Source organism: Panthera leo, chromosome A2, assembly GCF_018350215.1.
Source record: "Panthera leo isolate Ple1 chromosome A2, P.leo_Ple1_pat1.1, whole genome shotgun sequence".
Taxonomy (NCBI): domain Eukaryota; kingdom Metazoa; phylum Chordata; class Mammalia; order Carnivora; family Felidae; genus Panthera; species Panthera leo.
In genome coordinates this window covers 92,883,588-92,908,789 of record NC_056680.1, presented here as the reverse complement: position 1 = coordinate 92,908,789, position 25,202 = coordinate 92,883,588, and the positions used below count along the sequence as shown (strand labels likewise).

The 25,202-nt window shown below is 34.9% G+C and overlaps 1 protein-coding gene across 7 annotated transcripts in view; it reads right to left on the bottom strand.

Annotated features, from left to right (window-relative positions):
* Positions 1-25,202, bottom strand: part of CFAP69 (cilia and flagella associated protein 69) — a 61,696-nt gene that overhangs the window by 21,587 nt on the left and 14,907 nt on the right. For 3 of the 7 annotated variants that reach the window (XM_042917312.1, XM_042917292.1, XM_042917329.1), the window contains 11 exons: positions 24,364-24,473; positions 21,650-21,726; positions 19,190-19,288; positions 15,651-15,800; positions 15,369-15,546; positions 13,177-13,300; positions 10,065-10,113; positions 9,852-9,973; positions 6,708-6,924; positions 3,691-3,855; positions 230-345 (listed from right to left, as the gene is read on the bottom strand). In XM_042917312.1, the coding sequence (XP_042773246.1) occupies positions 230-345; positions 3,691-3,855; positions 6,708-6,924; positions 9,852-9,973; positions 10,065-10,113; positions 13,177-13,300; positions 15,369-15,546; positions 15,651-15,800; positions 19,190-19,288; positions 21,650-21,726; positions 24,364-24,473 (1,407 nt within the window). Of the gene's footprint in view, positions 1-229; positions 346-3,690; positions 3,856-6,707; positions 6,925-9,851; positions 9,974-10,064; positions 10,114-13,176; positions 13,301-15,368; positions 15,547-15,650; positions 15,801-19,189; positions 19,289-21,649; positions 21,727-22,105; positions 22,286-24,363; positions 24,474-25,202 lie in introns of those variants that run through there. The other 4 variants (XM_042917301.1, XM_042917322.1, XM_042917347.1 and 1 more) reach the window with 4 other exon arrangements.

Genomic DNA, 25,202 nt, shown 5'->3' with positions numbered 1-25,202 from the left:
AACTGAGGGTTGATGGAGGTGGGTAAAATGGGTGATGGGCTTTAAGGAGGTCACTTGTTGGGATGAGCACTGGGTATATATGGGAGTAATGAATCACTGGAATCTACTCCTGAAGCCAAGATTACACTCTGTGTTAGCTAACTTGAGATTAAAAAAAAAAAAAAAAAAAGTTCATAGTGCTAGGTGATTGGGAGATCTGAACAAAACTTGGATTCATAGGCATACTTACCTTTCTAGGAATATGATGTTCACAAAGACCAGATAAGATAAGTAATATATCAGATTGAATTTCCAAAACAATGGCTTCTTCTTTGTCATGAGACTTGATTATATTTTTAAAAATGCCTGGTATGAAAAAAATCGAAAGAATGTAAACTTACTGGACATTGTATTTTTATTTTGATCAATTACTGTTTTGAAATCTCTTCTTAAAAAAAGAAAAAAAAGAAACTCCTTATAAAATTTCAGCTAGAGCAACTATTTTAAAAGGGGCTGTTTTCATTGCACAGTTACTTAGAAGCTGTAGACAGATGATGATAAAGGGACTCTTTGAACACTGACTACAGTCAGTAGCCCCATATGTAGAGCATGTCTAGTACAGAATTAATGGAGTGACATTAAAAGATGCCCTAACAACCTGATACTTTGCCCAGCAAACAAAACTCTTTAGAAATATACAGAGTGCCATGAGGCAGAGATGAGTGCTGCTGCAAATATATGACTAAAATGCCTGATCCCAACTTGCTCATCTCCTTATGGTTAACAGGGTCAATTTTAGGCAAAGGTAGATCTCTCTAAATGTTTTATTTCTCTGTTACTTCTTTCTGCATTTTCTCCTTATGTCTACCTGGAGGTGTCTTCAACAACTTTAGATAGCAGTATTCCCATGTCCTTTGAAATCTCTCCCCTGCTTTTAATAAAAAATTAGAAAGATTGGAAAAGAGCCACTTACACTGATGGAATGACAATCACAATAAAATTTTGCCTCAAAAAGAAGTTTTCCTTCAAGCTTTAAATGAGGAACAAAAGTCATTGCTTCTCTGTTAAAGAAGTCCTTGGCATTAGCAGGAAGGGGTGGAGTTATGTTCCAAACAAAGTAAGAGGGCCACAGAAATCACAGCTTATTTCCATAGCTAGCCCTGAAGGGATGATTTTTGGTCCCATTAGAACGAAGGACAGGTGCTGGATCAATCTCTAGGGGGCTAGTTGAGCATGCTGGAGGCCCGGTTTAGGAGCATGCCAGGGACAGATGGGCCAATGCTCCTTTATTAGGAACACCTAGGAATTCAATCTCATTAGCCAGGGGTCAGATTCTCCTTTCTAGAGGATTTCATTTTCCTTCCTACTTGAGTGCAGGTATGTTACTTTTCATGTTGTCTATCCCACATGTTATGTTAATATTGAATTATTTCCTTCATATTTCAGTATCTTTTAGCTCCTTGCCTTTATCCTCTCCTTGTTCTATTCTTTTTTTTTTTAATGTCTATTTTTGACAGAGAGAGAGAGCGAGCGAGCGCATGGGGGGGAGGGGCGGGGGTGCAGAGAGAGGGAGACACAGAATCTGAAACAGACTCCAGGCTCTGAGCTGTCAGCACAGAGCCTGATGTGGGGCTCGAATTCATGGACTGTGAGATCATGACCTGAGCCGAAGTCGGATGCTCAACCGACAGAGTCACCCAGGCGCCCTCTCCTTTTTCTAAGTCATCAGATATATTTATTCCAGGTTCCTTTTCCTAATACATCATTATACTTAACTTCCCTAATCAAAACCACTAATGGCTCCCCATGCCTAAAGACAATGCTATTCAAAACTCTTTCTAGCTTGGCTCCTAACTAGACATATTATATCTCATATTATTTGTTTTCATAAAACACTTATTTTCAATTTCTGTTTTTTATTACTTTTAAATTGAAGTATAGTTGATGCATATGTTCAGTTTTATGAAGACTTCACTTAAGCTAGTTCAGCACACATTATCATACATATTTTGACACCATGTCTCTGCCCCTGCTCTTCCCTTGCTTGAAAAACCATCTCCTTTATTTTTCTGTTTCAAAACTAGCTTTACCCTCCTACCCAAGCTCAATAAAGCTTCCGGCTTAATCCTGCCAAGATTACCCAGCCTTAAAAACTATTGATAACCTCTTAGTTTCTGTGGTATTTACTCTCTGTATTACTCATTAGGGGCCTTACTGATGGTGTTAGGTAACACATGCTATTTTTCTATGATAGACATCTTTTCTTTTGTTCTCATTAAGGCCAAGGTCCTGTGCCTGCACAAAGAGTATTATAAACATTTGCATTTACAATGCAATTACTATTTGTTGAACAAACTATTTGTTGAGCCTTCTGTTGGATTGAGTAAGGGAAGGCCACTACTGCCTCTAAGAACTCACATGATAAAGATCAGCTTCTTTCAAGTTAAAGGGAAAGGATTTTAAGAAGAAAAGAATCCTTCTACATTTGTTTTCCCTTGTCTCTACCCCACTTCCTACACAAGTAAGATTAATACTCCTTCCTGGACATATGAAAAATTGTATTTTCTAGACTCCATCCAGTTAGGCTGGTACTGAGTTCTGTACAATGGAATGTGCATAGAAGTGATAATATCTACTTTTGGGTTTGGTCATCCTGAGTAAAGTCATCAAGACAGTGAGTGTTTTTGCTTAGCACCCTTCTCAATATCCTCATTTTAAAAGGCACCGCTATTAAAGGGTACCACTCTACTCCACTAATGATGGAAGAGTAGGCACTTTAACTTAACATTGAGAAGAGTTTTTGAGTAGGCATTTGTAATTAATTGACATCCAACAAATTATCTCTTACTCATGAGGCAATTACTGAATTTGAATATAACCAAAATAGCTCTTTTCAAAGTCAGGAAAGGTTAGGGCCAGAGGACTATTTATTTCTTAACTAGAAAAAGGTAAAAAGCTTTTAAGGTGTTCTGAGTTTATACTGAGCTCACATGTATGTACTTTGGGGTAAGGTGATTCAACAGTCAAATCTAAGTTGAAAATCAAGGATATGGGGCACGTGGGTGGCTCAGTCAGTTAAGCATCTGACTGGCTCAGATTATGATCTCATAGTTCATGGGTTCTAGCCCCATGTCAGGGGTTCTAAGCTGACAGCTCAGAACCTGGGGCCTGCTTCAGATTCTGTGTGTGTCTCTCTCTCTCCCTCTCCCTCTCCCCTGCACGCTCTCTCTCTCCCTCAAAATAGCCCCCTCAAAAATGAACATTGTTTTTTTTTTAAATCAAGGATATCCTGATATTTCATAACAGAAAAGAATATCCTATGTACATATCTGTATATCCCAGCATACCAGTGTTCTGGTATGTCAGATACACTGGAAAATGGAATGTTATCCTCTTCCTGGCCAAAAAGTAGTGATCATATTACTAGAAAAATGAAACAGTAGCCCATTACAAAAAAAAAAAAAAAAAAAAAGATAATCCTAAATGAAATAGTATCTGAATTGAGTAAACAGATGTTTACAGAATGAGTGATCATGATGTTTTAGTAAAGACAAACTGTCTTATATAGCAACAATATGAAACAAAAATCAAGAGAGTATTCAGGGGTTTTTAAGCTATAAAGACAAAATAAATTTGTAAGAAATATTTCAAACAAAACCTCTAGTTTATAAATATTCTACTTTCATAAGTATACAAACATGTTATGTTTACCTATCAGTTGCTGAATTGTTCCCTTTTCACAAAGATCATTGTTTATAGTCTCATCCTCAAGATAGACCATGGCTCTCAAGAGTCTTAAACTGTAACGCATCTGGGCAAACTTGTTGCCACGGCCGCCTGTACCATGATAACTATTACCATGACTAAAGAAGGAATCTGTGGAGAAATATTAATAATTTAATACTTTGTATCAACTTACAGCATAAAACATTTCAAATAAAATAGAATACATCAAATACCGTATATATGTATGCTTAATTTTAAAAAGATGTTAAAATTTTGTCATACTTGTTTTTTTTAGAGAAATAAATAGTATCCCTTCCCCCTTCTCCTTCTCTTCCCAGAATGGAAATATGCTTTAAAATTTTACTCAAATGTATCATATTGTGTGTATCTGTGGTAACTTGCTACTATTCTTCAGCATTACGGTTTTTAAAGTAGTCACACTCTTACAGACTGAAATATTTAATTGCTTTCAACATTCATTTTATAAATAAATCACAGTTTATCCATTCAGTAGTACAAACTGCTACAGTGAACATTCTGGTTCATGTCTCTTATTCCCACTGAGAAAGGTTTTGCCACGTGACACCAGAATCATATAGGATATACCCACATTGAATTTTACTTAAATTCCTAAATTGCTTCCCAAAGTGGTTATATGGATACAATGTATAAGACCAATAGATTTTCCCCAATCTGTTAAATGGAAAATGATAGTTTGTTGTTATTTGAATTTGCATTTCTCTGAGAGTACCAATAGGGTTGAATATCTTTTAATGTTTTTTTTCCTTTTTTTTAAATTTGAGATTTTGTCTGTGATTTGGCAGTCACTATTCTTTGTCACCTTCTCTACAGAGTTATTTTCTTCTTGAGTTCTTTATGAGCCAGGACTCTAATCTTTTATTATTCACAGAAGTGATAAATGTATTCTCTCAATTTGTAGATTGTTACTTTATTCAGATTTAGTCACACAGGCAATTCTAAATTTTACATGCATTCATCTTAAATTTATTATTAAATGCATTCATCTTCTGTATAGTTTAGGCTCTTCTGGTTTTTAAGTCTTTCCCTACCCTGTTATCATGAAGATATTTTCCCATGTTTTCTTCTAAGATTTTTACAGTTTAACTTTTCACATTTTGGGCTTTAATTTATTTTGCATTTCATTTTTTTTAACAAGGTGAAAGAACCTAATTTTTATTTTCACTGAAAGCAATATCATCTCTGATAATGCCAACCTCCCATATATTCTATTTTCATTGATCTATTCCTTGTCTAATACCGTACAGTTTAAATCACTATAGCTTTATGGTAGGTCTTGGTAAATAGCAAGGCTAGTTCTCCTTTCTTTTTTACAATAATATGCATTCTTTAAGAGGTTCTTTAGGGGTACCTGTGTGGCCCAGTCAGTTAATTGTCCATCTCTCGATTTTGGCTCAGGTTGTGATCTCACAGTTGTGAGATCGAGCCCCATGTTGGGCGCGCACCTAGTGTTAGGACTGCTTGGGATTCTCTCCCTCTCTCTCTCTGCCCCTCTCCTGCTTGTGCGTGCTCTCTCTCTCAAAATAAATAAACAAACAATTTAAAAAATAAAAGTGTCTTTAGAAGTAGCATTTTGTTTAAAGCTAAAATAACGTTCAAAAAAGTACTGTTGTGAGTATTGTGTATAGGTTAAAAATGGGTTTCTGGAGCTAGAATGCCTGCATTAAATCCTGGATGTGCCACTTCCTGTGTGACCAAGAACATGTTATTTTTTTTAAATTTATTTAAAAAAATTTTTTTAAATGTTTATTTATTTTTGACAGAGAGAAACAGAGCGTGAGCAGGGGAGGGGCAGAGAGAGAGGGAGACACAGAATCCAAGGCAGGCTCCAGGCTCTGATCTGTCAGCACAGAGCCTGACGCGTGGCTCAAACCCACAGATTGTGAGATCATGACCTCAGCTGAAGTCGGACACTCAACCGACTTAGCCACCCAGGCACCCCTGTTGTTTAACTTTTTTGATTAAGTTCTACCCATCTGACCAACAGGGATAGAAATAGTACCTATAACCCCTAGATTTGTTGTGAAGACTAAATGAGTTAATACTTGTTAGGTGTTTAAGGCCTTCCACACAGTAGGTACTCAATAACTGTTAGCTCTAAGTCTTCCTCATATTAGGCAGCATTTCCTCTTTTTCCTTATAATCTTTTGTAAACATAAATGATATAAAGAATAGACCGAAGAATTGTTTTATTTAATGCACAGCAGTTTACCAAGAAAAAAATTAGTAACTCAGCATATTAGAAAATAGAGGATAAAAAAAATCAGCTATAATTTTTTCCCTCTCTCATGGATATATGATTTTCTTGATCTACTGAAAATGTATCATACCAAATTATTTCTAGAGCAAAACTACTACAAGAATTCAGTATCTTCCTTATAAACGTTTTTTTTTTTTTTTAAAGAAAGTCATTTCTCATTTCCTTTCTGAGAATGATGAGAATTGAAATAAAGTATTTGTATAAATTGGGAGTTTGCTAATTTGGTAGGCTATTTGTGGAGTCATTACTTCTGGCTGGAGATTTTAAGCTCCATGAAGGTAGAGATTTTATTTTTTTGAACATAAATGTATCTTTAGCAGCTAAAACAATATCTATACCCAGTAAGTATTCGACAAATATTTGTTGAATAATTAAAATATTTCCAGGACTTAGTATAATTGTTGGATAAGCCTAATGATACAAAAATTTAAATCAGGTTATATGAATGATTTCTTTTACTGAGAGGTACGCGTTACCTATAGTTAGGATATTTACTAATGTGTCAGACTTTAAATGAAATCTCAGATTTTTTTCCCTTAAAACAACATGTAAACACATGAATATATTTACATGAATATAAATCACAAGAAACCAGATATATATTTTTATTTCTTTGCTTTAATTAATTTTATTTCTTTTTCTATGCATATATTGAGAGTTCCGTTGAAATTTGTAAATTAGAATTTTCACAGGGATCACTCACCTTCACTCTCACACCATTGTAAGAATGCAAGGACTCGAGCATTTCCCTGACACAACATATACTCTTCTGTTAGTAAAGGAGCCACTGATGACAAAGTGGCAATTGCGTGCAGTTGTAATTCTTCATACTGTGCTGCAGACCATTCAATTGTTTTCTGTTTCTCAGGTTTTTTAACATAGGTAAACAAAGCCAAGATAACTTTGCCATCAATTAATAGCTATGAGAAAGGGCAAAAAGTACTTTATTAGAAGCATAATTAAAACAGTTTTATTTAATCTAAGAAAATTAAAAATTTCCAATATTATGTTTTATTATGATCATTAAAAAATTATTTCCTTCCTAAAGATCCCAGCCTATGTTAAATAGCAAAACAAAAAACAAAAACAAAAACAAAAACAGCAATCGGCTATGATCCCCTTTATCTGGGATATGCCCTCTCTAGCTGACAATTGTATAAAGCAAGTATTAACGTTTTCATATATGCTGCTTATATATGTAATTTAGCTTCTGCCTATTATTAAACCACAGTAGCAGAAAATTTGGAGCAAACAAACTGCTGCCATTTCTCTCTTCCCTTCACTTTTTGAAAAAGAAACACTTCACAGACTCAATTGTATACTATAAAGAAATCAATTTTATCCAAAATAACGACTATGGCTAACTTTTAAGCACCTGCAATATAACTTATATAAATTTTCTATTCAATGAATTCCACTCAGGTCACAAGCCATATTTATAATTACATGTCTAGAATTTTAAAATGGTACTGAATCCATTATTTCACTAAAACAGAACAAAAATGTATAGGTATTAGAATAGGACAATGTTGACAGTTGACAATTGTCAATGTTATAGCTAATTCTTTTTCTTTTCTTTTCTTTTTTCTTTTCTGTTTTGAGAGAGAGTGTGTGCCAGCAGAGGAGAGGGGCAGAGGTGGGGGGAGAGAGAATCTCAAGCAGGCTCCACACTCAGCTCAGAGTCCAACATAGGGCATGATCCCACAACCCTGGGATCATGACCTGAGCTGAAATCAAGAGTTGGACACACAACTGACTGAGCCACCCAGGTGCCCCACGGCTAATTCTGATTGATGCTTATATATGGTTCACAAGATAGCAACACATGATATGCTATATTCTATTCAATTTTCTTTTCATTTGGTATTCTTTTTTATTTAATTTTTTTTAATTTGTTTTTAACATTTATTTATTTTTGAGACAGAGAGAGACAGAGCATGAACAGGGGAGGGGCAGAGAGAGAGGGAGACACAGAATCTGAAACAGGCTCCAGGCTCTGAGCGGTCAGCACAGAGCCCGACGCGGGGCTAGAACTCACGGACCGCGAGATCATGACCTGAGCCGAAGTCGGACGCTTAACCGACCGAGCCACCCAGGCGCCCCTATTTAAATTTTTTTTAACATTTATTCATTTTTTGATAGAGACAGAGCATGAGTGGGAGAGGGGCAGAGAGAGGGAGACACAGAATCTGAAGCAGGCTCCAGGCTCTGAACTGACAGCACAGAGCCTGACGCGGGGCTCGAACTCACGGACCATGAGATCATGACCTGAGCCAAAGTTGGATGCCCAACCAACTGAGCCACCCAGGCGCCCCTTCATTTGGTATTATTCTATAAAGATTTTTTCACAATAACATCTATGATTATTTTCTAAATTTTCTACTAGTCCATGTGGAATGAACACAAGATATAGATGTGAGAAAATAGGAATAAGAACAACGGCTAGTTCTAGCATTACTATAAGTACTAAGTAGATAATGTTTTCTTAATTTTTTCAATGTTTATGTATTTTTGAGAGAGAGAGAGAGCGCGAGCGCAATTGGGGGAGGTGCAGAGAGAGAGAGGGACACAGGATCCGAAGCAGGCTCCAGGTTCTGAGTTGTCAGCACAGAGCCAGACGTGGGACTGAAACTCACAGACCCTGAGATCATGACCTGAGCCAAAGTGGGGAGCTTAGCCGACTGAGCCACGCAGGTGCCCCTAAGTGGATGTTTTCAAAATACTCCATGAACTTCAAATAATAGGACATATATTTATCATCATTACTATTAATGGACCACAAACTTACGACATAAAACAAATTAGTTGATTCCACTGCTTACATACTGTATTAAGAATCTCACCACAGTTGTTATGCTATTTGACTCTGTTGTCAATTAAAATTGGTTTGTAAATTGTAGTGTACATTTTGTCTCCATAGCTATCATTTTAATAGTTATAGAAGACTCCACTGTACTAATAAAACCATATTTTATGGAATGATTTTCTATTTGGCAATTCAGAAAATACACTTAGTTTCTATAGAGTATATATTTTTGATGTAAATAATAAAGCTATGGGACACCTGGGTGGCTCAGTCAGTTAAGCGTCTGACTTCAGCTCAGGTCATGATCTCATGGCTGGTGGGTTCAAGCCCCATGTCAGGTTCTGTGCTGACAGCTCAGAGCGTGGAGTCTGCTTTGGATTCTGTGTCTACCTCTCTCTCTGCCCCTCCCTCATTTGTTCTCTGTCGCTCTTTCTCTCAAAAATAAGTAAAACATTAAAAAATTTTAAAAAAAGCCATAACTTTAAAGACAATTTTTCTTTCTCTGGGCTTTTTTAGTGTGTGTGTATGTTTTTCAAAGTTGTAATACCGAAAAATCCTGAGCTCCTTTAACCCTCATAATAATTCCATGAGGTAGGTGTTATACCCATTTTGAAATTAAGATATCTGGGATTTTTAGAAACTAGACAGCCTATGTGGGATCACGTTGCTAGAAAATGGCAGCAATGCATTCTGCCTGACTAAAGCCTTAGTCATAATATGATCAGAGACAGACTATTAGGCTGGATGGGCCTATATGGATTTTCTTTAATTTTTTTTTCTTATTCAAGAGATCTAAATACATAAATAAATCAGTAAGGTTCTCCTGCTTTTATTTGGTTTATGTGGTTTAAATTTAGGTAAATTCACTGTTTATTAAACAGGTAATCAAAAGAAATTTTGCAAAGATGAAATTCTGCCCAATAAAAGTTACTTTCTATAGTAAACCTATGTGTTGATAAAAGATTTGCAGTCATGAGTTTTAAAAAGTTACACTACAAAGTGAGGCAATTTTAGCTTTGTTTTGATTGTTTTTCTTTTTACCTGTATAGTAGGTAAATCTTTACATAAGATCACAATTATATTGAATAGCAGTTTCTTCAACTCAAAATCTTCATAGGAATTAGAAAGCTTAAGACCTTTTACCAAAGGATTTTGACTTTTAACTGTTAGGAGAAAAAAAAAAGAAAATAACAGCTAAAATAATGTATAAAACTCATCAGGATAATTATAGGTTGAAAGCTTTATAGTTTTTACCTTCATTAAAAGTTGCAAATAGTATCAAATCCCTGGTAAAGCCACATTCCTAATAATAAATACACAGAAGGATGATTTAATTAGATGGAAGTTACAGATGTCTATATTTACTTAATATTTAACTATCTTTATCAGATTCCCTTTGTCATTTATTTGACTTCATAAACTACTCATAATAGAAAGGGATGAAAGCAAGAAATGTGAAGCCAGATAAACTTGTAATTTATTTAATATAAACTTCCTTCTATTGGTTCTAAGAAATATTTTTAGATTATTCTATATCTTATAGGATGCTATTTAAAATTTGGTAAGAACCCAAAATGTATTAAGACTATAAATTACTCATGTAATTTATTATTTATACCCTTAAGTGACAAAATGAGGGAGAAAGATGTTATTTTCGACAGCTTTTCTTCTTAAACAACCCTGCTTCCCACCTTTACCCCAACCAATCTCATTATGTCAAAGGTTTGGTCAAGAGATAACATAACATTTCCTAGTTAACATTAAAAGCCCTGAAGAATAAACAGAATTGCAAACATTTCAGCATGAGGTAACTCATTACAGACAGAGATATCCTAATTGGACTTTGTAATTAGGGAGAGTTTACAGGGACAAACCCTGGGCTTTAGAGCTTGCAGCATTTCATTTGTACTGCTTTAGGATCCATACAGTTTCTTTAAAAAAAACTTTTTTTAATGTTTATTTTTGACAGAGAAAGAGACAGAGTACGAGCCGGGGAGGAGCAGAGAGAGAGGGAGACACAGAATCTGGAGTGGAGTCCAGGCTCTGAGCTGTCAGCACAGAGCCTGATGTGGGGCTCGAACTCACAAGCTATGAGATCATGACCTGAGTCAAAGTCGGATGCTTAACTGACTGAGCCACCCAGATGTCCCCCTATAGTTTGTTTAAATGTGAAGATGTTATATGACTCATAAAATGCACCTGGATGTTTGCAAAGATGCTAATGAGAACTTATTAACTAACCAGGGGCTTCCAGAGAAACATACAGGTCTACCCATACATTGCAGCCTTGAGTAGGAAGCTATGGAGGATTGTTGCCCCATTTGCACATTATAAATTCCATGACTGTTCTTTGTTGGGATCATTTGATAACCATTGATATGAGACTGAGGCCTTCGCTCCCAAATTTCCTTTAAGCACAACTTAGAAAGTGTGTAGCTGATATGTGAATGTCATTGCCAAAGATCTCTACTCTGGGATGTCAATCATTCAGTGAGGTTTACATTATAAAATGTGGGAAGGCTCAGCTTCTGGGATGGCAGAGTAGCTCCTATAAAAAACCTTTCTTCAGGTAACAATCATAAACCCTGACCAAAATATAAAAACAATGGTTTTGTGACCAAAACCAAGCAGACGCTGGAAGGGACTCAGAACTTTGAAGAAAGAAATGGATTTCCCATTTTTTAAAAAATGCAAACTGCATGGGTTTCCCTTTTTTAAAAAAATGGCTTTTAGGGGCGCCTGGGTGGCGCAGTCGGTTAAGCGTCCGACTTCAGCCAGGTCACGATCTCGCGGCCCGTGAGTTCGAGCCCCGCGTCAGGCTCTGGGCTGATGGCTCGGAGCCTGGAGCTTGTTTCCGATTCTGTGTCTCCCTCTCTCTCTGCCCCTCCCCCGTTCATGCTCTGTCTCTCTCTGTCCCAAAAATAAATAAAATAAAAAAAAAAAAAAAAAAAAAAAAAACGTTGAAAAAAAATGGCTTTTAGACTGAGGCCAGGCCCTAGTCTACACCTTGTATGGATGATACAACTCAGAGTAAAGCTGTAATCTTAGTGGTTTGAAGACTCAGAGGGCAGAGGTAATCTCAGGGCAACTGCTACTACTGGAATGTGAAGAGAGAAATCCCACATAAAGGAGAGAGCCACAGAAAGGGAACCTCAACTTCTGTGTATAAACTCCCAAATCTCTGGCTAATGCCTGAATCATGCCAGGGCAGGGAATTCTCAAGCATCCCAAGTGAGGCCAAAAGAAATGAACTCAGATTTGACCTGTCATCCACCATAGGGATGAGTAGCCAAACTAAATGCCTATTAATACAAAAAAAGTATATATTTGTCAGAGGAGTACACCAGAATCCATGGTATAGATGCTCATAATAAACCAAAAGACAGGAACTCTCAGCAGAGAAATATAAACTATAAAAAAGGAAACAAAAATTTTTTTAAAAATCCCAAAAATGTAACATCTGAAATAAAAATGTACTGGATGGAATTAATAACAGAATGAAGAGGATAAAAAAAAAAGTCAGTGAATTTACATATATAGACCAATACAAATTATTGAATTTTAAGAATAGAAAAATTATTGAAAAAAGTGAACAGAGCCTCATGACAAACATACATGTAATCTGAATTACAGAAGAAGAGGAGAGAGAGAGGGGCTGAAAAAATACTTGAATAATGGCCCAAAATTCTCCCAATTTAGTAAAATTAAATACTCAGGAAGCTCTATGAATGAACCTCAAGCAGGATAAACAAACACAAAACCAAATCTTGGCACATCATAGTGAAACTTTTGAAGACCAAAGATAGAGTGAAAATCTTGAAAAACAGCCAGAAAGAAATGTGATACACTGTCCATGGGGAAACAAGTTGAAATAATAAATATTTCTTATCAGAAACAATGGAAACCAGAAGATGCTAAAAGATAAAAATGTTCAACTTAAGAATTCTATATTCTGTGAACACAAACCTCAATAATTAAGCTGAATTAAGGATATTCTCAGATAAAAGAAACTAAGGGAATTTACTGCCAGCAGCCAGCAGATCTCCATCACAAGAAATGGCAAAGTAAATTCTTTAGGTGAAAGAGAAATGATGCCAGATATAAACTCATATTATCAGAAAGCAAAGTAACGTATCATAAATGGTAAATATGTAAGTAAATTATAAAATATTAAGAGAATCTCAGGTTTCCAAAAGGTTGCAAAGAAGAACTGGCAGAGTGCAAGGGTATTGGTGACCATAATGACATTACAATATACCTGGGCATCACAACAAAGTTCATAACTATTACAACATAGTTTAGGACTCCTTCCCCCCATACCAACTACTTCCACAATTAAAATTAATGCAATTTGATTCATACTTACAATCATTGGTGCTCCAGGATTTTGAGCTATAATTGTAGTGATTACTAATATATCATTTCTAAGCTGACGATCATAATGACTAAAACCTCTCATAAACAGATTTTTAAATACTTCCTTCAAAGTCCTAGAAAGCAAAATCATATCTTTAAAACCATATTTTTGTAAATGCTACTTAAGTGTCTACCAACAAAAACCCCCTTTTTATTTTTATTTTTTAATGCTTATTTATTTTTGAGAGATAGAACACAATCAGGGGAAGGGCAGAGAGAGGAAGACAGCGGATCCGAAGTGGGCTATGCATTGTTAGCACAGAGCCTGATGCAGTGCTCAAACTTACAAACCCCAAGATCATGACCTGAGCTGAAGTCTGAGGCTTAACAGACTAAGCCACCCAGGCACCTCCCCCATTTTCATATTATGCTATTCATTTCAAAGTATTTGTAATCTTTTCTACATTTCCAAATCTGCCTCTACATAGGATTCAAATCTCTATCACATAAGAATCCATCAATCCAAATCTATACAAGGTGGGTACAGTGCTCTAAAATAAAGATTAATTCATATCATTTTCCTTTGTAAACTACTTAAAGGCTTTTCTTTGTCATTAATATTAAAAAGTCCTACACCTCCTTACCAAGGCTAATCAAGCCTTTCATGTTATGGTCCCTGCTAATTAGCTTCATCTCTCCCTATTCTACTATTTTCTGCTCTCGATATATTGAATTTCTTTCAGTTTTTTGTTTTTTTTTTTTTTTTTTTTTTAATGTTGCTAGGTTCTATTTTCACTTCTGTTCCCGTCTAGGACGCAAAACTCTTCTCTGTTGCCAATTCACATTTATCATTCAGATACCAAATTAAGGTTCATCAGGAAATATTTATTAACTCTCTAAATCTACATCAGGTTTCCTGTACAATGGGCATTTGTTGCTTTGTCTTCTAGCACTCACTTGTCCTTCTTCTTCTTTCTCTTCTTTCTTTCCTCTTTCTTCTCTTTCTTTTGTTCTCCTTTCTTCTTCCTCCTCCTCCTTCTTCTTCTCATTATTATTATTACTATTGAAAGATTTTATTTTTTAAAGTAATCTCTACACCCAATGTGGGGCTTGAACTCACAACCATGAGATCAAGAGTCTCATGATGTACCGAATGACCCAGCCAGGTGCCCCTCACTTGCCCTTCTTATGATAACACTACCCTTATTTTTATTTGGGCATTTACTCTTTCCCCATTTTTGGTCTTGCAAAGATGCCTTCAGCTTCCTTTTAGCCAGAACATTTCTTTGTCACTAGTAATTCATTCTGGAATGGCATATAGCCAATCCAGACTACACAGGGCCTACAGGGACTCAATTCGAAATATTTTCTTTGGACTTTCAGAACAGCAAGTCTTTTCTGCTTCATTTGGGGTTGTGACGATATGAACGTACACTTCCTAGGTCTCACCATGTGGATCTTGGGAATAAAGACAACACACTGGAAGACTGCAAAGGGATGACGAGGGCCCAACTCCTTTTATTTGCTGAGCCTTGACTACAACTGCCCACGAAACAAGTTTTATCCTTGACTTTGTAGTTACATAAGCCCATAAATATCCTAAATGGTTTAAATCTGTTGGTCTGGGTGTGCTGATTCACTCTTTTCTAAAGAACATGTAGCACCTTGTGATAATGTCTTTCATAACATTTAGTTGCTATTGACTTGTCCATCTCCTAACATCATGCAAATTCCATGAAAGCAGAGACCATGTCTGCATTGCTTTCATTTGTATTTCTATGGCCTAGTAGTGAAGTTGGCACAGAGAAGACAATTACTTGATGAATAAATGAATAAGTAACTTAAAGGCTCACTTATATTTCTTGTTAATGCTTATTGCAACATCTGGAAGACAGTAAGTACTCAAAAATAAGTTTAGTGAATGAACAAATGAAGTAGTTCTTTTAAATGTCTAATTTTACTTTATACTTATTCAGAGACATAACTTAGTTTTAATTAATCTACTTTAAAAGCTTTCCAAATAGAAAAAAAATGGCTTGATGTGCAGATGCATTTATACCACAGCATAAAAGTGATGTCCTGAAACATAGCCATTACATGACTCAAAAGCCTAATTAAATACATATTCAAACAAGGATGTTAGTGATGTCACTGGCTATCATTTTAAGGTTAAAAAGCATTCCTATCTAACTACATACTTACAGCAAACATTCCAAGTTACTAAGCTGTTGTATGATTTCTTCCTTTGAAGATTTTTCCAATAAGTTCCAAAGTATTTCTGATGAACGAAACAGAAGCTGTCCAGAGGGATCTGGGTCATTGAGGTGGGCACAGATTCCACTGGCTGCTTGGGCTTTCATCATTAAAGTACAATTAACTTCTTAAAATAAATTTAAAAGTTATTTATGTTGTATAGTTTTGGCATTATTAAATAAAAACAAAAATAGTTGAGAATGAAGTATTTAAATTTAATAATATACAAACCAGAAGTTGAAAGATGTTGCAGAGCTTTAAGTACCCAAAGCTTCTCAACAAGTTGATTTTCAAGTAAGGCCAATGACTGGACCATTTTTTTTGCCAATCCTCCAACTTCAGCCATCTTAATCTTGTATGATGAACTTGCTTGCTGGTAACCTAAAAACAATTAGTTAAAAAATATGTACAGTTATTTCACATAGTAATCATCTATGTTCAGACAAAGGAATGAGTAATTTATTATTATAAACAACAGCAATAACAACTTAAAAAGTGTATGGCATTTTAAAATGGTATAGCACAAGGACAGGAAAACTTTTTCTGTAAAAGGCCAAGTAATAAGTATTTTAGGTTTTGCAAGTTATAAGGTTTCTGTCTCAAATACTCAACTCTGCTACCATAGCACAAAAACAAGCATAAGTAATGCAGAAAATAAATGGATGTAGCTGTGTTCCAATAAACCTTTATTTACAGTGGGCTGATTTTAGCTTTGGGGTCCATAGTTTGCTGGTCCCTGGTGTAAAATTTGAAATAGGACCGCAGATCCGAGGGGGCACATCTTGAATTCTAAAAAAGAGCAAAATATTTCTTATTTGTCCATAGATATGCCTCCCCATAAAGAAAAGTGGTATGATTACAAATACTAAATGTTTTCACTATTTAAGTCAATGCATTACTTCAGTTGCTTTCAAGGAAAAATGATGATGTGACATGACAATGACATAAGTGAAAATATAATGCTGTTTTGATAAATGCTAGTGAATAGAATGGTATTTTAGGGAAGTGTGATTCTTGGCAACGCATAAGAATTTCCTTCTGCCTTAGTTCCTATGAGAAACATTACCTCCTCTTTTGACATAATTGCACAGGTGCCTGCCTGACTACATTCAATGAGAAACATTAAATAAACATTAGAGGGTACTTGCTCACTTGATGCAGCTATTTCCTCTCTTGGTGCTGTGAATTATCTAGCTCCCTGACTTCTTCACTTTTGAAACCAATGAAGTTCTTTGACTTTGCCATAGTTCTGAGAGGTCTGTCAGTTTGTGTTATCTTTCTGAATCTCATCTTTGGCAATGGACAAGGCCCTGTTCATTTCTGGGATGGGTTCTCTACGGTATACCCTAGTTACTTACTTTAGGAATTTAAAAAGTATGGAGAAGAAAAAAAAAAAGAGTATGGAGAGGAAAGCAAAAATTGCCTGTAATTTCACTATCAAGAGATAGCAACATTAAGATTTTGGTATATTTCTTGCTAATATTTTTAATGTACGCATATAATTTTAACAATATACTTATATGTGGAATTTTATATTCGATTGCAGCCACTAAACATTTTTTAAGATTCTCCCCATTCTGTAAAATATTTTCCCAAATCATGATTTTTAATTCCATACTAATCTATCATATGGATGGACCAAAATGTACTTTCAAACTCCCTATATCTTTTTCTATTGAGTTCTAGTTCTATGGAAGCATACAGTAATATTAAGGCTCATGGACTGGATTCCTGTCTCCAGGGCTGTCTCTTAAATTGTTCTACTGAGGACTTTTCTCTGTGGTTCCAGATGTCCAGCCATGCCTACCACTAAAAACCAACTGTGTGACAGTAAGAGCATTGCCTAGGGCTCCTAAATTTTGGAGCCTGATTAAATTAAGGTCAGCCTCACCACACTTTAACTACTCTGTTTTATCTTAGACATCATTTGTCACCCTTTCTTTCCATCTTAAAGGGTGCCTGTCTCTTGCCAAGGTTAACCCTATCCCTGTGCTCTTAATTCCATCCTCTTCATGCTTTCTTTGGGACTTTCACCCTCCCATTTTTGAGTTACTAGCTTCTTGTTCTGTCTACAAACCTCATTTTCCCCTCTCCTATAAACAAATAAAAAACAGTAAAACCCAAATATCCCTCTTTGATCTTCCTACCAGCTCAGCTCTTCTCCATCTTCTTCTTTTTTCTTCACCACCTGATCTCACAATTTAAGTAAGCATTCACTGCCTCTACTCCCTTACTCCCCCTGCCTCTCTTCTGACAATCCTGTACCTGCCCTGACCACCTCATGGCAATACATCCACCAAAGGCTAGCTACAACTTTTCAGGTACCATATTAATTTGGCCTTTTCATTCATCAATCGCCGAAGCCTTTACTACAGTATTTGATGCTAAAACCACTTCTTCCTTCATCAAATTTTTCATTCATTGGCGCCTAAGACATAACAGTCCTGAGGTTTTCTTTCTCCTCATTGAGCCTTTCACTGCTGATTTCTTTGGGTCATTTTTTTCCACATGTCAATATGGGCACTGTCCATGCTGCCATTCTTGCTCCTTGGCTATTCATATGCTTTATCTCCAGGCAAACTGAACTATCCTGATGGCTTCAACTTTCATCTCTATTTGTATAAATTTCAAACCTGTATTTCTGGTCTATTCTAAGTATCCACTGTCTACTATCTACCAAACACTTCTACCTGTCTATATCACCAATAATTCAAATGTGACATTTAATAATCTCCTTACTCTGTGCTTCAGAGGTCTTTCCATTTTCCTTAGTCATAAGTAATCTTTCTTTACTACCATAGCTTATTTCCTCATCTCTTAAGAAACATATCACTTAAATTATTTATGTCTTCTCTCCCTTCCTATACTGATTATAAATTATAGAAACTATGAAGGTAGGAACTATGTCCTAAATAATATCATCCACAATGCAAGTGCCCCCTGGCTTGATACCACCCATTTCAGTGTGACTCATTTTACCATTATATATTAAGATCCCTTAGCTATAATATACAGAACTTTCTTCCCAAAGATGAGTGAGAATGTTATTAGCATTTAGAATTTAACATCTAATTGGGTGGAAAAGATATTGTGAATAATTATAGAAGGGTTAGAAAAACAATAAATAATATCATTAACAGTATTAAATAACATTAATAATAATAATTACAATTAAACTAATTTAGGCATTACTTTTAAAACTGTATCCTAAATATTTAGTATTAGAATAAAAATATCATGCAAATAATTACATATATATGTGTATATATATACATGTGTGTATCTATCTATCTATATCTATATACATATACACATACATACATACATATATATCCTTCTTATAAAGGTCATGGATTTAATGATTTCTTTGGAGTCTTCCAGAACAACAGACAATATCTTAAGAGTAATTGGGTGAGGTTTTCCAAGAACCACTGACTCATCAAGACCCCTGGCTCTAGGGTGTAAGTGACTTATGGAGATGTGCACAGGACCACAATCCTCAATAAAAACCACAGGCCCCAAGCAAAGACAAGACTCATTCTTCTTTCCTTTATGAGTCTCCCAGATGCTCTATCCATATTTACACTCTATGTCTTCAATAAACTCTGCTCTTACTACCTCTCAGCTTGTGTTTGAGTCCTGTGGGAATACCTCTGGGTCCTTGGATCCCACTAGCTTGCATCAATCCCACCATGTCTTTGTAGGTTCAAAGAGACAGAAGAATGTTTTGTAGACGTAAGTTGTTACTAAAAGACCATTGAAAACTTCACCTGTAATATGCTTCTTTGGTGGTTCTGCATGATAGAAGTCAACAATACACTTACAAATTTGTATCCTCAATTCAGAATTTGGTATTTTCATTAATTCACCTGCCAGAAAGATAAATGAATGCTATTTAATAACACTGTCATAAGTTTATTTGCAAATTTAAATGTGTGAGTAATATGATTAAAAATATCCTCACTGGAAATTCAAGCTGGATCATGTATTTTATACATGCACACACATACACAACATCCATACATGAAATACCTTGGGTCTATCCTTATAACATTTGGCCCCTCAATCAACTCAACCTCTTCTTCCCAAGGAGAAAGGAATGGTGATTAATAGCATAAATGCTGGAACCAGATGGTTTTAAGATTAAATACTGGCTCTGCCGTTTACTACCTATGTAAACTTGTATGTTTTCTCATCTATAAAATTTGTATAACAACAGTTTCCACTTTAAAGATTGCTGTGGGGATTAAATGAGTTAATATGAGAAAAAGATGAGAATAGAGTCTGGCATATAATAAGTTACTATTATTATTTTGGCAAGATATAGGTTATACACACACACACACACACACACACACACACACACACACACACACACATATATATGCACATGTGTTCGTGTGTGTGTCCCAACTGGAGACTGGAGTTGGGAGAATCAACTTCAGGGCTGAACCAGATCTTGGTGGAATCTGTGAGGGAAACAGATAATGAGGTGTTCCTGGAAAATCTGTGATTTGCATTAGGATTTGCACAATGTTCACCTCTGGGAGTGGTCAGTGAGTAGGGACACAAATGGACCAAAGGAGAAAGCACATAGGAAAGCTTCACACTTGCTTTAGGAGTATCTATCTGCAAAAAATACCACTAAAATAAAAAAAAGAAGAAGAAGAAGAAGAAAAGAAGACAATTTCCAGATGATTCCCTTAATTTTTTGAACACTTCCTTTTATGTTGAAAAATCATTACATTTTGGAAAAACTTAGTCAACAGAAACAACTAAACTTTTCCAACAAAACTAAACAAGTTTACGGGAAATTCTAAGGTTTCTCATCTGCTCCCCACCCTTTTAGTTCTTGTAAGTTTAGATCATTTCTCACGGTTTCCTGTTTTATCTCAGGACAGAGTACCAACATTTTCCCTCATACGTTTCCAAAATCCTGCTCTTGAATCAGAAATAATTATCACTTAGAAGAAAAAAGTAATATGACTTACTACTAGGAAGAAGCTGGAAGTTATTAGTAAAAATGAACATTTGTTCAACCCCTTATACTCTATATAATTATTTTAGCTTAAAACTCATCTTTTCAGCAATTAAAAAATAAGGGACAGGACAGTAGTATTTGCAGTCAATAATCAGTGAAGGGAGCTCATTTTAAGCAAAGAGTTCATACTTCCTTCACTCTTCTATAGGCAGGCAAGCAGTTATTCAGCAAAGACCAGACTGACACAGTAATAAAGAGACATGTATTTATCATACAAATGCCTGCCAACACTCTTATGGAGGCAACATTTAAAAACAATAAGGGCAATAGAGGCATTTTTTAATGTTATCATCCAAACATGCATCTTTTTTTTTTAATGTTTATTTATTTATTTTGAGAAAGAGAGAGAAAGGGAAAGGGGCAAAGAGATAGGGAAAGAGAGTATCCCAAGCAGGCTCTGTGCTTGGGCCCAGTCCCACAAACCATGAGATCATGACCTGATCTGAAATCACGAGTCAGATGCTTAACTGACTGAGTCACCCAGGTGCCCCCAAACCTACATATTTTATGTATTAATGTTATCATGTCCTCCTTTGGGTTGGCTTCCCATTGTAAATTTCCACTGATGGTAGAGATTCACAGAGTTCAAGTTTCCTATTAGTTTCCAACCTGCCTGCTCCTTAAGGTCATCTTATCTAACTCCCCACATTTATTCTAATTTCCTCGACACCCTTACTCCATTCTAGCCCATAATAATTTCTCCCAGAATCTACCATAGAAGACTAATGAAACTTATTTAGATATAAAAGGATGTCTCACCATTTTATGATTTTATATAAAATTTTAGATTATTTAATGAACAATTTGGATCCCAATGATTCTAGCAATCAATTAGACTAGCAATTATGAGAGTTTAACATTGAAAACATTTTTGTGATTACTGAGAGGAACACATGTCTGATTTACAAAAAAAGTTAAATATTTCAACAAACTAAATAACATCAAGACAAATAAACATCTGCCAGTCCTTAAATTAAGGAACACAGAATCTTGTTGGTATTATAAAATGCCTAAGTGGATAATGATAACAAAAATTATCATCAAGCATGCTATGATTAATTCCCAACCAAAAACAAGAAAAGAACCTACATTTGAGGGACTCTAAGACTTAGTATATAAGACACTTTTTTCTTGACAGTAGGGCCTGTCATATGTTACACCCCTCTACCTTAAGCAAATCTTAACTTACCCAGAAGAGCGATTGAATTAGCAGTATCTTCAGCATATGTTATTTCATCCGATACTTTCTTTTTCAAAAATGGCAAGCTTCAATAAGAATGAAGAACAAATGAATTATGTTTAATAAAGTCTGTAATTGAGCCATTTGTAAAGTATGAGAAATTTTCCTTTCTAAAGGAAACAATGAAAATAATATCCTATTCTGTAGCCCTGGGAGAATTGGCAACTATCAAAAAAATTTTTGTTTCTAACTAAGTGACCAAAAGGAAAATAGGTTTATAAAAATAAAGAGAGATGGACATAAAAGGCAAAGGTTAAGAAAGCCATCTTGCAACACTGTATAAATAAAAACCTTAAGAATCCTCTTTTCTCTCTGAAGGCAAAGTAATAATGGATTACACGTATACCTCTATCAAAATTAGGAAGACACTGAATAATCAGATACAAATCACAGACCTCGGCTTACCTAGAACTTGAAAACTGCTCTGCTCAGGGGCTTTTAAAGTTCTGAAAATCTGATAGATGAATGGTCTATTTGTTCTCAAAGGTTAGTGACCTTTTCCTTATTAACTGGATTTTCCTTATTAACTGGATTAACTGGATCCTTGTTACCATCCACAAAATAACAAATACACTTTTTAAGACTCTAAAGAATCCAAGTTAACAAATATTAATTATATTAGACTTCTATTTCACAGCTACTATAGCAAAGCTATTTGAAAATAGTTTATTTAAAAATCATAAAAAGCAGGGCATTCAAACCTAAGTCATTAGTCTAAATGTGAAAGGAGAGATAAAAGTTATTTCTTAAATACAAAATATTAACTATTTTGGCATTTCATGAGTTCAAAATTTGAATCTCCTGTACTATATAAAGTATAATATATCCTCTCTATAGGACTTTTAATTCATGCTTGTCAAGAAAAATTTAAAGGTATTTCAAGGGAAATCTTTGAAAAGCACAATTTTATAAATGCCACAGAGATTCATTTTTAGTGTTTGTTAGAACTTTTCATTTGAAACCAATAACTTATTACTTGTTATCCAGCTCGTTGTTGAATCTCTAAAGTGAAGAACTCTAAAATTACTTTTTGTCCTCAAACTTTTCTACCAAAGAAAACAACCTAAAAGATAAAGCTAGAAAAGTTCCCCCCAAAAGGTTATGAAAATAATATGCATTATATCTCTGATGTAGTGAGAAAAACATAGGCACCAAAAACAGAAAGGCTAGGTTTTATTTTTTATTTTCAATGTTTTTACCTCCCAAAAATGTCTTGAGGAAAGAATCAATCATGTGAGGGTGAGGTATGGAGAAATGCAGGATGAAAGCAGAAATTATGAAAGAAAACTATTAAATAATTTGAATAATTATGAAATATGAGGGAAAGTGAAGAGTGCAATTCAAGTCTGTCATATTATGTAAGGAAATATTCAGTTGCAGCTTTCACACAGAACCAGTTCTTGGTCAAGCTCCATAAGAGCATTGCTGTTGAAAGTAATGCTTATAAACCTGGTATTCTAGGACTTGCAGAGCCTCAGAATTTGAAATGATAACAATATAATCCACATCAATATCATAATTTGCAATTAGTACATTAAAAAAAAGAGAGAGAGGGAGGGAGCCAAACCATAAGAGACTCTTAACAACTGAGAATAAACTGAGGGTTGATGGGGGGTGGGAGGGAAGGGAAAGTGGGTGATGGGCACTGAGGAGGGCACCTGTTGAGATGAGCACTGGGTGTTGTATGGAAACCAATTTGACAATAAATTTCATATTAAAAAAAAAAAAAGTTCTTTAAAAGCACCAGAGTAATAATTTACTTCTTTTTTTTTTCATGGTCTGTATTAAAAAGTAAGGTATGGTAAAGGTATTCAATAAATGATTTTTGGTTATTTTATTCAGATATCAAAGAAATTAAATGTAGATAGTTATAACATTTTAAAATATTATTGCTACTAAACCTAAAAGTGAGAGTTAAAACTACCATATATATATGCTCCTACTAGTGTTATTTGTGTATTAAAAGAAACATGCTATTTAAAAAGTTGAATTGTTAGAAAGATTTAGAAGGTTAAATTATCAGAAAGGTTTATTGCTACTTTGAGAAATCTCCTCTACTATATTATATTGAAACCTAAAAATGGATGTCTTGATTAGCTACTATGTGGCAGCAAGGAAGCAGAAGATATTCCTAGTTGCCCCAAATGGGTGAAGAAACAATAGTATGGAGGATAGAATATATTAATTTTATAATGCTGACCTCTAATTTACATTTAAAATATACATAGAAAAATAACTGGTGACATTTTATTCTTCATTGGAATTTGAAAAATCAATAAAACATGACTCAGAAGTTAATATATCTTTGAGAGCCAAATTTTCTAAACAGAGAAAAAAATACTAGGCAAACTATTTAGTATTGTTCATAAATTTTCTCAAAAATTCTCTAAAAAAATCATAATTTCTTGCTTTCATCTCACATTTATCATTCACTTGAGAGCAACTTATTGTGAGAAAAAATTTTATTATAGTTTAATCTCTTGTGGCTAGAATCTCCCATTACAATAAAATTGACCACCTCTGAAATATCAACTGGAATCAAGTGATCCAGTGAAGTTTTGAGTTCTTTATCACATACTATACCATGATGCATATCTTTGTAATATAAAATAAAATAATATGCTACATGCTAATGTAAAATAAAGTTAAAGAAAAAAACTTACCCACATAATTTTAGGATATTAAATGCAGATTCTATAAAGTGGGGCTGGTTTTCAATTTTTTCTGCACACAGATTCAGAATTTTAAATATTTGTGCTAAATCCCTTAGGGGCTTTAATATTTTTAGTTAAGAAATAAAATTAAGATTAATATTTTTATTAACATACTCTATAGCACTTCTCTCAAGAAAGTCTATAGAATTCCATCTATTTTGTTAAATGTGGTTGACACTTTTATTTTTTATTTTTTGACACTTTTAATTATACTAATTTTGAAGTCTAAAGAGGAAAACTTGGAACCATATATTTTTTAGGAATATTATTTAATTTTTGTCTCAGTAATCGCTTATTCAAAATATCATTTTCCCTTACCACACCTTTAGAATTTGATTACCAACTACTACACCATGGATTCAGCTGATCAATAACTTACTATTGGCAATAAGAAATAACACATAGAAAAAAACAATAGCTCAATTTTATACTTTGTTTTTCCCCCACCCACACACAAAACATACACTGCTCCAGAATAAGCAACCCAAACCTACCTTATTTATTTTATTAACATTATTCAGATGCATGTTCTTATTTTTATGTTGTAAATTGGCTGAGATTTTATTTCATTTAAAACTCATGAAATGAGAGGCACCTGGGTGGCTCAGTCAGTTAAGCATCCAGCTTCAGCTCAGGTCATGATCCCATGGTTAGTGAGTTCGATCCCTGCATGGGGCTCTGTGCTGACAGTGGGGAGCCTGGAGCCTGCTTCAAGTTCTGTGTCTCCCTCTCTGTCTGCCCCTTGCCCACTCATTCTGTCTCTCTCTCAAAAATGAATAAACATTAAG